Source organism: Carassius auratus, chromosome 16, assembly GCF_003368295.1.
Source record: "Carassius auratus strain Wakin chromosome 16, ASM336829v1, whole genome shotgun sequence".
Taxonomy (NCBI): Eukaryota; Metazoa; Chordata; class Actinopteri; order Cypriniformes; family Cyprinidae; genus Carassius; species Carassius auratus.
Genome location: NC_039258.1, coordinates 19,878,039 through 19,892,046, shown reverse-complemented (window position 1 = coordinate 19,892,046; position 14,008 = coordinate 19,878,039). Strand labels below are relative to the sequence as shown.

The following is a 14,008-nucleotide window of genomic DNA, read 5'->3' as shown; positions in this document are numbered from 1 at the left end:
ATAACATTCTTACATTGCATCGTTCACACTGTACACTGCAATGTGGAACAGGTTTCATAACCCTGGTTGTAAAATGATTTTCTACAAGCAGGGTATGAAACAACATTAATCCAGGGTTAAGTGTATTGTGAAAATACACTTTGAGTGCAACTGTTGTATGTCTGGTTGGCTTCTATCTCCTTTACCATCCCTACACCTAACCAATAGCCTACTCTCTTTCCTGAATGGCTTGCTGTTTCACAAATCAGGTGGAGGTTTCATCATAATTATCAATATGAATTCCCATCCTACGGAATTTCCTCTGAAATTCTTCCCATGGACAGCTGCTGTCAGACATGCAAGTACAGCTCCTACTTTAGTGGGATCAAAGACAAGATACATTCCAAGAAATAAAATATGTCAACAATGGTGGAATCAAATGTACTTTTGATCAAATTACAAGTTTTCTCAGGCCGAGCTACTGCACATGAACATTCTAAAGTAGACAAGCACAGGACTGGCTCTTTTAACTTTTACAGAAATGTATTTTAATGCATTCTACACAATGCAGAGAGATGCATGTAATTTGCTTGTAATGACAACAACAACTGTAAGATTATAACTTCACTAAAAAAAAAGCTTCACTAAAGAGATATGGTTTGAGTAATTTCTTAAAACAATCAAAAGACTCCCACCCACAGTTTCTGAGTTAACAATGAGGCTGGTACAGAGTAGAGAACCAGAGAACCAGCTCAGTAGAGAGACCGAGATGGTGTGGACTCTGGGGCCAGCCCGTGTACACACACACACACACACACACACACGCTATTAAGTTGTGAACTACTAAATGCTTTTTGTTAGTTTTATTCCATCTATAGGTTTATTCCATCTATAACTAAATACTATAAGTGATTTAGAAAGCTAGACGTACGTAAACGTGTATAGCCCCACCCCACTGCACTACCTAGAAGCAGGAAGTAGCAACGTTTAGTGGATCATCCATGCAGCTGAAACCGAAAAACAAACCTACAAAATTATAATTTAGTCAGATGTGGATTTTTTGATGTACTGCTGAGGCCAGCAGCTGAATCTTGTAATCTACATATCGCGTGGACGCGTTCGGGCAAACAAGTACGTCTATGTGTGTGTGTGTGTTTGTGTGTATGTTCGTCAAATCACGACATCGTAAACGGTGCCGTCGCCTTTGAGTAAAATATGCTCTATTTCCGCTCAGATTGTTTTCTAGCTGAGCAGATGTTATAGTCAGTGGTTCTTTTTCTGTCACGACTGTACTTATTATGTAACGTGTGGTGGTTCGGCTACATATTGCGGCCACCTTTTCAACTTCTGTGCCAGATGTTATGGACGCATTCAACGCATGTTAGCTCCTGCTCTTTCTGTCACTGTTACTCACTCATTAAAACAGACTGCAAGGTTTTCAGGACAGTTTAGCACGACGTTCATGTTAACATGAGTACTTGTTTTTTTCCCGTTTCCAGAGGCCCCGATATGTAGAAAAATATGTTTTCAGTTTTATTTGCATATAACGTTACTACACTAAACGTAAGCGCGTGTCGAGCAGATGTGAGGAGATAACGTCCAGCAATACCATTGTGCTTCACGTTTTAATTATAATCATTTTAGTGATTATTTTGTGTTACCAGTATAACACATTAGAGATTAACTAACAGGAAGACATACTGTGAGGTATTTATTTTTATCGAGAGTGCCCTCGAAGTGTAAACAGTTGCCCAATTCAAAAATGTAAATGATTCAAGCTTATAATCGAATAATGCTGAGGATTTTAAGTCCTTGAGGTGAAAACACGACCGTAAGCTATCAGTTTCCGCGTTTACTTCTCTTGTTCAGATAATGTGGGCGACATACAGTCGTATTTTCGTCGAAAGGAATAGATGTATTGGGAAACCAAAGACGTCGTCTCGCTAGCTGTCTGATTCAAAACCGCTCACCTGCCGACTGTTTTAGTGAAATCTCGCCCTCTTCTGATGGAGGTCAGTGTTGCCAGATTGGACTAAAGATTTCCAGCCCAACTACAGCTTAAAACCCGCCCATTAAAAAAAATACCAGCCCAAAATACATACTGTTATTAAAACTGTTATAGAATAAAACACACCATTTTTTTTCTTATTAAACAACCAGACTAACAAATCGCACATTGGAGAGCAAGAGGCTCGCCCCAAGTATATCCAGTGCATCTTTTATATATATATATATATATATATATATATATATATATATATATATATATATATATATATATATATATATATATATATAAATGATAATTTTAATAAAACACAAGGTCTACATCATTTTTTATTGTTCTTGTGCTACTATTGTGAGAACTACAGTTCTTTTCTAATAGGCCAATTCTCAAATCATTTCATTATACTTTTATTTTTGTATTAGTAGGTTACTTACAAATTTGTGCTTAATTACCAACTAATTTTTTTTTTATATTATCATTATTAAAATTATTATTATTATTTAACTTATAGACCACTGGGGGAATCAACATGAATTCTCGTTTTCCTTCTTTTAATTTTAAATAAAATAATGACTGAATGATACACTGAATCATCATCCGCTATTACGTTTCAGAAACGATCAAACATCAGAATTGTACATCAAAATAAAACTGTAGGCTAATAGCATAAACACGCTTACCTTTTAATATGAAGTTAACGTAGATAATCCCCGCAGAACTGATGAAAACGTCTTTATTATAGAACAATTCTAGAACTATTTAAAGATAGGACCAACTTTGTACAGTCACAACCAGTTTGATTAATAGATCAAGTCAAATCTCTCCAGCAACTGCCTGGGAGGTTTGATTGTTGCCGAGGTAAACCCATTCTGACCAGGCCAGTGCGCACATCCATGATGCTGGAGAGTAAAGGTAGTCCAATGCGATTCCTAGTGTCATCTTTTAAAAGCGATACGAGGGAAATGCCTGCTCAACATGGCCATTGGAAACAGGCAGAACAAGAAGTCTTATGGCACCTTGTGCCAATTCCTTGAAACACTTGTGCCAAAGAGCATGCTCTTTCAAATCATTTAACTGTGCTCTGATTTCTGATTGACAGTATTTACAAAATGCCTTTGTATCATCGCCTACCACAGGTGTAATCCATGTTTTTAAAGACTGGTCGCTCTCCCATTCCTTTCTGTAGGACTTTTTATATTTACCCCACTTTGGCATGATGATGATGATGAATGATGATCACTGATGATGATAATGCAGTTTTGACTATATAACGAATTAGCCTACAACAACCCGCCAATCAAGCTTGAAGTCTGATTGGACAGGATTCCCCTGAACCTTATTGGCTAAGCTGAACCATACCTAATTTAAACATCATCCTACATTAGCTATATAATTTATTTTATAGTTAGTTTTCATAAAAAATAAAAAAAAAAGAATACTGTTTATAGTCAAAAATAAAAACCCGCCTGTTGTATCAAAAACCAGCCCAAATTTTAAAGACCCGCCCAATGCATTTTTTTCCGGTCGGACGTGACCAAAAGGAGGCCAATTGGGCGGGAACCCGCCCAATCTGGCAACACTGATGGAGGTCCGCCGCCACACGCTTCCGATGAAATCATTTCTCCGAATCCCCATCACGTGAAAAGCCTCAGTTTATCACACACATAGCAGCATTACACAATCCCCAGTATTCATCTATAGTTTCCCACAGGAAAAGGCACTCTAAAGAAGTGTTGCAGGCACATCAGGTATCCTGTCGATGTGATGACTGACGCGCCCCTGCTGAGAAAAAAAAAAATATATATATATATAATATATATATATATATATATATATATATTTAATTAACATTTTAATTTAATATATACATACATTGGAACCATCACTGAAAATTCTACTAGTTTCCACTACAAATACCATTACAATCATTACAAACCATGAAAAAGTGTTTTTCTGTAGTGTATTTTGGGACACATTCCATTATGATTTATTGATTTTATCAAGCCACCAATAGAAGGTGACCAATTATTAGTAGAAACCAACAGGGTCCATTACAGTTTACATTAAAACCAATACAAGTCCCATTATAACCAGCAGAACCATTACAGAATTGGTGTGTTAGTATCATCACGTTAGTATTATCACATGCAATATCTCTGTTTAGACTATTGGATCCTTTCTGGTGACCCACCAGTGATAATCAACACCAAAATGAGGGAAACTGTAAAAGGTTGTGCCGTCTTACACTTTCTTGCCCCCATAAAAAGTACAAATAAACGAATACTGAAATCTTCTGCATCTTCACTATACTTGCAACTCCCTTCACCCCGAAAACACAGTTCACTTTAAGTCTAAGGAACAAGAATGTGCAAATGTTTATGTACATTTACTTTGTGATGTGCACTAGAGATCAGTATCTTCCGTGTGAATGTATCATCTTTGCAGACCAACTGTGATGAGTTTGTAACTAGAGACTCCAGAAAAATAAAGGAAATAAATGTTGTATATCTTTGCATCCTGTGCCATATATATATATATATATATAACCACTGGCTCATTTGAAATAATATTGTCTCACCTGCCAACAGTTTTTGATAAATTCTTGCTTTTAAAAATTTCATTCCAAACCATTATGACTTTCTGTCTTACAAAAATATAAGGAGCTCTTGATCCTTGATTCATATAAGGTCGTAGGTCTTGGATTATTATTTTTGATGTATTTCTTCAGCCGTCTGAAGATAAGAAGGAAGAATTTGGAGATCCGATAGGGCACTGTTGTTTCAACTATGAAGTGGAAGCTATATATAAGTGCACAGATACTTTGAGCGATCAATATTTCCTGCCAAACAACAATGGGACAAAATACAGAGATACTCAGGTTAACTTTGAAAGAGCTGCTGTCTTGAGTATCTAAGAACAGAGAAAAGTGATCCAGATGGCTGTACAGGAGGGTGGCATTATGGTATAAGACTATCCATAGTAGGGCTGTAACTAACAATTATTTTGATAATCGATTATTGGCTGATTTCGATTAATTGGATTAAACCCCCTTTTTCTTTATTTTAATTTTACTGACAAAAACACACTATTCCACATTCTGCCCAATGTCCTTAAAACAAATGTGCCAACTGAAAGCTATGAAAACATACAGTGCTTAACAATTTATTAGACCACCTTTCATAAGAGAAAACACTAATATTTTAGGAATCTGACAAAGACATGTAATTCTAAAAGTGTTATTGTAGTTTTTGAACAAATAACAAACTGAAACAACTAAATAGTATTTATTCACATAATAACAATAATTGCCTCCTTTGATAACAGCTCACTTGCTGGCGTTGTTTATGTACTTTTTGACTAATTAAAAAAAAAAAACACTATAAAGCACATTACTTATTTTTTCCCCTTTCTTTCAAAGAAACAGCAATAATTATATTATAGCATTAAAAATCGCTTACTACTGTTACTAAAAAGCTTATGCAAATTGGAGGTCTAACCAATACAGAAAGCCAAAAAAAATATTTTAATTACCAATATTTTTAGTTAAGAGCAGTAGTGGCACGAACCTTACAAAACTGGTTAAAAAATTAAATAAATTCGTTTTAATAGATTTGTTAATCAATGTAGGCTACATAGTGAATAAACTTTAAATAGATAAAAAATGAAAACAACAAAGACGAATACAATCACAGTAATGTTGTGCAGGAACTACAGACTGTAGACGGAAACACGCGTCGTGTGCGCTTTGATCACAGTCAGTCTCCTCTTACTGTCATTTCTTTTATCCTGTAAAAGCGTCGGATGTTTACAGTATATTCAGACAATTACATGCTGCTGTCCGTTCACAGTTCCTACTCTCATACATTACTCACACTCGCATGTTGACTTTTAAACCTAAATATACATTTTAAACAACAGATTGTGGCAAACAAAATAATCTGTTCTATAACATCGGTTACTTTCACTTTCATTTTAGCGTGATTTCTGGGTGGAGTGTGTCAATTAACGGCCGAAGGGAATTGTATTTAAAGGGAGCGTGTCATACCTGAATCAGAAGCGTCATCCGTTTGTTTGCACATGAGGGTAGCCCGTATGAGTGATAGTTTACAGTGGAAAGACGGCTGTGTGTCAATCAGCTGTTTCATGGGTATGATGTCTGGTGCGTGACTGAAGCATTGCACTTCCAGACCAACTTCCATGGGCAGTGCTGAAGACAAGAAAAACTGCTTATCCACCTATCTTGGTGTCTGGTGACCCGCGATACTCATTGGTGCGTTCAATACCTGCAAACGTGCGTGACGCGGTCGGTTTCTGGCACGGGCACGGATTCCGGATAGAGACCGCTAGCGGGAACGTGTGGTCATTTCTTATGTTGTTTTATTTTATTTTTGTCCATTTTTGTTTTTCTGTGTTATGATTTTGAACATATGAAAGAAATAAATATCCTGATGACCTTTTAGTCTGGGATTATTATTATTTGTTGTGTAACAGGTGGTTATTTTTCTGCTATCCTGGGTAAAGATAATTTTTGACAGGTTTAATCCTGTCTGGCGCCCGAAGGTTTTTTTTTTTTTCCCCTTTAAAATGGTTATTTTACTTTGGGGGCGGCGACCACCGTTATAAGATATTTTAGCACAATGAATGTTTTTGTGCTGAATATTGTCTCCCTCGCCTCTCTGTGTTTCGTCTGTTTAACGCTGGCGCTCTTTCAGTAAAGATTTTAATTTAACACAGACCATCAGGGCAGTCTCTTATGCAAAAATGGAAAGGCTTGCATGAATTTGTGAGATTTAGAGATAAGGATATGTAAAGGATAAAGTAAAGTTTGTTTGCGCCAAGGATGCACACATGAATCTGTCAAAGCGACTGACAGGCAAGCTGTTACACTAATGCATCACCTTAAAGCTTAAAATAAAGGTTTATCATGTTCTGGGCAGCTTGGATCACATACTTTTCCTGCAGGAGCACATTTGCTTTCCTCCAATATTTGTAGATGCATTTTGTCCATAGAGATGCGTTATTCAGTAGTGAAATTTGATGTGTCTGGCTGCAGTTGTACATGCACTGTGAGCAGAACTGACTGATAGATTTTGAGAACCGTTGTCGATGATTTTCATTAGCGAAAATAATCAATTTTATCGATTAGTTGTTCAGCCATAATCCATAGTAGTCCAACATTAGTTTATCTCAACTGGCTAGACCTGAACCTCATTACAAGCTATTAAAATTGTTGAATAAAGTGTGTTTGATTAATCAAGTGGTTAATCTGAATTAAAATGCAACATGTTTTAGTGTTTTTTTTCTGGCACAAACAAATATCAGTTTGATTATATAAATAATTTTTTTTGCATTTCTAATTATTAATAAACATTGCTTTTTCTATTTTGTCTCAGGAGCATGGGGCAGCATCTTGGAAAACGTGAGCCACTTTCTGTTGCTAAGGTATGTATATCTGTCTGTCTGTATATCAGAGGTGTAACGGTTCGAATTACTCACAGTTCAGTTTGTATCATCTGTACAGTTCAGGATATGCTGTGTTTAGGGAAAAAGATAGAAATAAAATAAAAAGTGCTTTTCAGGTCTCATCACCTGGGTGATGACGGCATAAATGACTGGTTATATTCGAGTATAAAGCGCTGGCTTTATGTCTCTCACAATATTTTAATAATAAAACTACTACTACTACTAACAATTATAGCTGTAAATATATCACCAATTGGCCTATTTTTAAATAATAGCTGATAAATAAATAAATTCATGCATGTATACTAGCGGTGTAACATTTTTCTGTAAATAAAAAAAATATATATACTCCACTCAGCATGCATTTGCACCGCGGTTCAACTAAAATCTGACATTATAAATAACACATAAAACAGACGGGGTTCAGCTAATGTATGTTTCTGTGGATGGATATGTATCCTGGCTTCCCAATACATTACAACAACAGCGATGAGAAAAAAAAATGCAACATTGCATTATGTTGCAGTAATTTGACCTTCATCCTGAAGAAATAGTGAGTACACCATTTGTGATTGTCATTTCTTCACGTTAGATTCAATAATTGTCGACAGAATCAAGGCATTCACCATCCTGGATTTAAAGACTGCTCTCACATGTGTGTGTCAGTGAGAAATCATAAATGCTGTTTCAGATATCCATGCTGATAAATGTTCTATAGTGTTTCAAAAATGCATGAAGCAGCTAATCAAAGGACAACCATTTACTTCATTAATGCTGTTTGGGAATATATCCATTAAGGCAAGAGATAAGCATTTTCAGATATGAAGAGATTAGTAGCGGCAAACCCTAAAATCAAGCCAAGCCATATCTTGTCATATCACATAGGTATGTGTGGGCTACTGTCTCAGTCCAGAGTGAGTGGTACATTATATTCCAGTGCAATAGAAGCTACATGCTGCCCTCTTGTTGATAATCATGAGTTACAGAAATTACTTGAAATTACCAACTACTTGGTAGTAAATGTCCTGTTGCAGTGAGATAATCACTCCCTGTATATCAGCTGATAAAATAGGATGGATAATGATGCTTAAATAAATATTGCATTATCATTTAAAGCTATGCTGTGTTTCAGAACTGCTTCTTGCCCTCATCGGTTTATCACATATTCCATCAATACCAGTCCCAAATGCGCAGTCACAAGTGATCATATGCAAATGATGCATAAATGGCATCTAAAACTTTTTGTGATCTGTTCATTCAAACCACCTACAAAGGTAGTCTGGTATCCAGTGCTCAGATTGAATGTTTTATGTAGTAGTCGACTGATATATCGCTATGGCCAAAATGTCGGTCAATATTTGGTATTTTTCAAATATCGGCATCTGTCGATAAGTTTTTATGCTTGGCCAATGTGTACGAGGTGGGGATTTTTATTTTGACGGCACTAAGAGCGGCAGCGCCTGAGCGCGCACACTGTTCACATTCTCCCCGAGTTGCAACTAAAGCCGCGTTTCCACCGCTGGAACGTTACCCAGGAACTAGGGACTTGGGCTGGTACTTGGTGTGTTTCCACCACAGGAACCAGGAACTAAAATAAAGTTTTGGGTAAAAAATGCCCCTCAGAAAGTCCCTACTCGCGAGGTAGTACTTTTTCAAAGTTCTGGAACTTTCGGGGGCGGGACTTGGGTGCTAAACATGCTGATTGGTTGAGTTCCGGCATTGTGATTTCAACCACCATTTATTCTGATTATTATCAAAATATTACTGTTATTGTGTCATGAAATGTAAATCTAAAAGTATTTCAGGCGAGAATGTAGTTGTTAAAACTCAAAACTGCAGTTTATTTATAAAGACAGCGCCTATTTAAAATTGTGTTTCGCCGATCTCGGAGACGGTCAGCTCCACACGATCAGCGAGAACTCAGTCCTGTATCCGCAGAGAGCAGCCTCACCTCAGCTAGACCTTCTGACATTCGTCACTGGCTCTGATGTCTCTTTAGTGGTTAAACATAAAATATAATTTATTTTGGGTAAATCTAACAGGCAATCTTTGGTCTGTATTCAGTTAATCTATATGTTTAAATGAAAATAAAGAGGCAACTGATATAATATTTTGTTTAATTGTAATGGCTGTAAATAAATACACATTTCTCTGAACTAAGTACATTTCTGCAGCTGTTATTATGTTCAAATGAAAATGAAAGGAGGCAGTGGTATTTGATATCCTAATTTAGTTTTATATTGTATATATACAGAGAGGAAAATTGCAGTAGCCATTGCAAGCTGACTGATGCTATGTACGCTGTACGCTGCTGTTTGTAGAATTACCGTATTTGCGTCGTACCGTACATCACACTCCAGAGTCAAGTGTGCAAAATCCAAATCAGCGTATTTTGTATTGAGAAACACGAACAGACATACATCACCAGACTATTTGCATAATCTTCACGGTACGTTAGACTGTGGTGGAAACCCAGAAAGCAACAGGTCTGGGGGGAAAATAGTTCCTGGGGAAAAAAGTTCCTTGTACAATTGTTCTGGGTAATTTAGTTGGAAACGCGGCATTAAACTATTATTTGTCAACTGGCTGCTAGATGCTGGCTGCAAAAGGGAGTCAATCTCATAGACTTCTCATGTTTTTACATGTTTTACAGCAGAAAAAAATATGTTTACAGCCATGTTCAAAAAATGATTTTGGTCTGTATAGCTAATTTTACCCTTTTTTATAATTCATCCATTTAAATTATTTTAAGCCTTAAAGTTCTGCATAATTAAGTGTGTGGTCACTTGAGTGACAGATGGATTGCTACTGCTGAAGGCTTCAAAAACACACTTCAGAAGTCTATGATTCTCCCTCTTGTTTACTGTCGTTTTTTACAGTTCTGTCCAATACGGATAGGAGTCTGTCTAATAATCAAATAGAACGGTTAAACAAAGGAATTAATGTATACAAAATTTTGTAACAATTGCTTTTATATTATTAGTAATAGAAAGGTAAACATTTTAATACTTTCTCGTTTGCCATCAGCATTAAGCAAATACGCATCTATATAATTTAAACAAATCACATTTGAACATTTAATTTCACAAACCTTGCAAAAGATCTTGTGAAGTGTGCATTTTTATCCAGCATTTTAATCTAAAAAAATATGATTCCCAATGCACACAAACTTCCCAAAATACTGAGTGACCTGCTGTTTGGTTACAGTGTTTACTTCCTTCTTAATTATATTTTTATTAAATATTTATTTGTGAAAAAATACTTTAGATGACAAAGTATGTTTATTTTACACGTTTATTTTTTAATCCATTGTAAAATGTTTTAAAAATTCTTAAATATTAATAAAAAAAGATATAATATGCTTTGAACCCCTGCTTTCCAAGATATAGGCATTGACATTGGCTGTCAAGAAACCAATATCGGTCAACCACTAGTTTTATGGTGGTGCCCAAAATGTGTGTGTTTTTCCAGAGAGGATGCTTTAGTTCTCTTAAACACACAGGGACTAGCACAAAATTTATTTTCAACAAGTAGGCAAATTACAAGAAATTTATATATAACTACCACTTCTTTAGCCTTTCTCAATTCTTAAAGCACTTATACACACACACACATTTTGACAAATTTGAGGAGCCTTAATTCGACTACCAATTTCACAGTCGAATATTCATGGGCTGTTATGATTATCCCATTTTGACTATATGGGGGAGCTCAAATGTCTGATTTCACACAGAACTAACAGTTTTCTATCAGTAAGTTAATATACAGCCTATTATGATAAAGCTGTAAATAATAATCTGAAAAGAAAGATGCTTCAAATAAATATTTTTTAAAGTGCGTGAATAAATCCAACCATCTCTATAGATTTATGTTTCACTTTCCATAACCTGTGACCGACAGAGGAGCATCTTGACGGCAGGGATTTAAAACTTTACCAAGACTCAAACTGACACAGTTTTTCAATCAGGTAGGGTACAGGTGATTTCAAAACATTTCAGCCGGTTTGGATATATTGTGGATATATTATTTACCTGATATAAGATGCATTTGGCTGAGTCAAGTGCTTCATTGTAGTATACGGTGATTGTATCTTCAGTGCGCAGAGCAGGAAAACAACAATGCAGAATATCAATAACTATGACTGGGATCGTCATACACATACCATTATAATAAGAACACAATTATAATAAAACACTGTGAATTTTTTGAGTTTAGCTGCTGTGTTTCTGCACGTTGTTGCATGACAAAATCTGAATCAGAAAGAGCTTTATTACCAAGTATGCCTTTTCATACAAGGAATTTGTTTTAGTGACGCTGAAGTAAATATATGAAGACAAATATTGCACAATAAATAAATAAAAAATAAGTTAGATGATAGATGATAATGGAATAGAATAGAGTAAGATGCAGGAGTGTGCTAGGATGGAGGTGGTAACAAGTAAATATAAAGGATATTGGGGAACATTTAACTGTTTTTGAGGTAGATTGCCTGGGGGAAGAAACTGTTCTTGTGCCTGGCTGTCCTGGTATTTGCGGCTCTGAAGTGCCGGCCAGATGGCAAAAAATTCAAAAAGGGGATAACTTGGATCTGAGGAATCCAGAATGATTTTCTAAAACCCTTTTAATCTTTCTGGATGTATACAGTTCTTGAAGGGTGGGCAGGGAAGCACCAATAATCCTTTCAGCAGTCTGAACCGTTCTCTGTAGTCTTCTGATGTCTGATTTTGTAGCTGAACCAAACCAGACAGTTACTGAAGTGCACAGGACAGATTCAATATATATTGAATATATTGCTCCAGGGATGTGAGTGGGGTGGGGGGGCTTCAGCAATGGTGCCGCTGGTGCAACTTCTCATGGGCGTCGAGTCCGATCCTTGAGCCACACACTCTTCCGCAGATTGAGCAAGGGAAACCAGATACCAGGTGGCTACCAGCCTCCCTCTGGTGTCTCTTGATGAATCTCTCGGATTGTCTGTTTTTTATTGGTTTTATGTATTTGAGAGACTGCAGTGACCTGCCAGGCTGACCTGTCAAATGCCAGAGATTCGAGTTGCGTGAAGGGAATGCTCATTCGCTTTAAGAGGTCCCTGGTGTAGTTTCAGGAATGCATATGGTGTCTCCTAGCCAACGCAGATGTTTTTTGGCTTCCAGTAGGGGCGCGCGATAAATATCGTACGATAATTAATGCACATCTCATCAGTAAAGCCGGTTCTCTAATCAGCGGTAAATTCCATCAGGTGTGTGATTTCACATAGAGCATCTGTTAATTCACGGAGCCGTTGTTAACTGACTAGCTGCGCAAATAAACAATGATAATGAACGTGAATTTGCGCAGCTAGTCAGTTAACAACAGCTCCGTGAAGTAACATTTGCTCTGTGTGAAATCACACACCTGATGGAATTTACCGCTGATTAGAGAACCGGCTTTACTGACGAAATGCGCATTAATTATTGTACGATATTTATAACACACCCCTGGCTTCCAGTGCTGCTTCCATGCAGATTGAGTCAGTGTTGCTGAAGATGACTCTGGGGGGGATTCGAGCTTCCCAGGACAAATTGAGTATCTTCTGTATGCAGCGAAATGGAAGGCCTGGAGGTTAGTAATATGTTGGTGGTATGGGGTCCATGACTCTGCCCCATAAAGCAGAGTGGAGAGACATACCATGTTGTAAATGGCGATCTTGGTACAGATTTTCAGGTTACGGTTTTCAAAAACCCTGCTGCTTAGGCGTCCAAAAGATGATGATGATTTATTTATTTGGGTGTGTATTTCTGTGTCAAGGGAGCAGCATGAGGACAAGGTGGAGCCGAGGTAGGAGAAGTGTTCCACTGTTTTAAGTCGAGCACCATTTATGTGAAAATTGTGGGGTATGGGAATGGAGGTGGGGGTGGAGACTGGATATTGTATTAAGGGAGTGCTGCATGAAGTCCAGGCTGTGGGCCAAAATGGCACTGTCATCAGCATACTGAAGCTCACAGATTTGGTATGCTTTATCTTTGTGTGGGTCTGGAGTCAATGGATGTTAAAGAGGCTACCGTCAAGTCTGTATTCCACATAGACACAGTCTTCATGCCCCATGACACGCGCACACACACACACACACACACCAGTAGCACCACTCCCTATACGTGAAGTATACACTCACTAGGGGGCACCAGTCAATGCTAGATAGCACAGATAAGTAGTCATACTGGAGGCCAGCTATTTTTCAAATGGTCTGCACAGCTTAGTGTAGTTTTACATTAGAGAAAGCAAAGGTGGAGATGTTGTTGCTCTTGATTTAAGAAGAGAAGTGAAGTGTGTTTTTAGAGTGTGTGGTGAAAACAAGGGTTCACATGAAGTTTGACATTTGGATCAAGTGTAATGCAGTGTAGTTAAAAAAAAAAAAAGGAAGAGAAAGGACAACCCAGGCAAAAGACCCACGTGTACCAGGATTACAAAAATATCTCAGTGTTAACAGGTATTTTATTTGTTGCACATTTGCATAGATTTATGACAGGTAGTACTAGTTAAACTCTTTTCAAGTCTCCTATGCAGACAGAGCCACACTAGCAT

At 37.1% G+C, this 14,008-nt stretch overlaps 1 protein-coding gene across 1 annotated transcript in view; it reads left to right on the top strand.

Moving 5' to 3' along the window:
- Positions 1-929: 929 nt before the first annotated feature.
- The window catches only part of LOC113116490 (myelin basic protein-like), a 31,717-nt gene continuing 18,638 nt past the window's right edge, over positions 930-14,008 (top strand). Inside the window, exons 1-2 of the mRNA XM_026284680.1 lie at positions 930-1,110; positions 7,381-7,429. Coding sequence (XP_026140465.1) covers positions 7,385-7,429 — 45 coding nt within the window. The 5' untranslated portion in view covers positions 930-1,110; positions 7,381-7,384. The remainder of the gene's footprint in view (positions 1,111-7,380; positions 7,430-14,008) is intronic.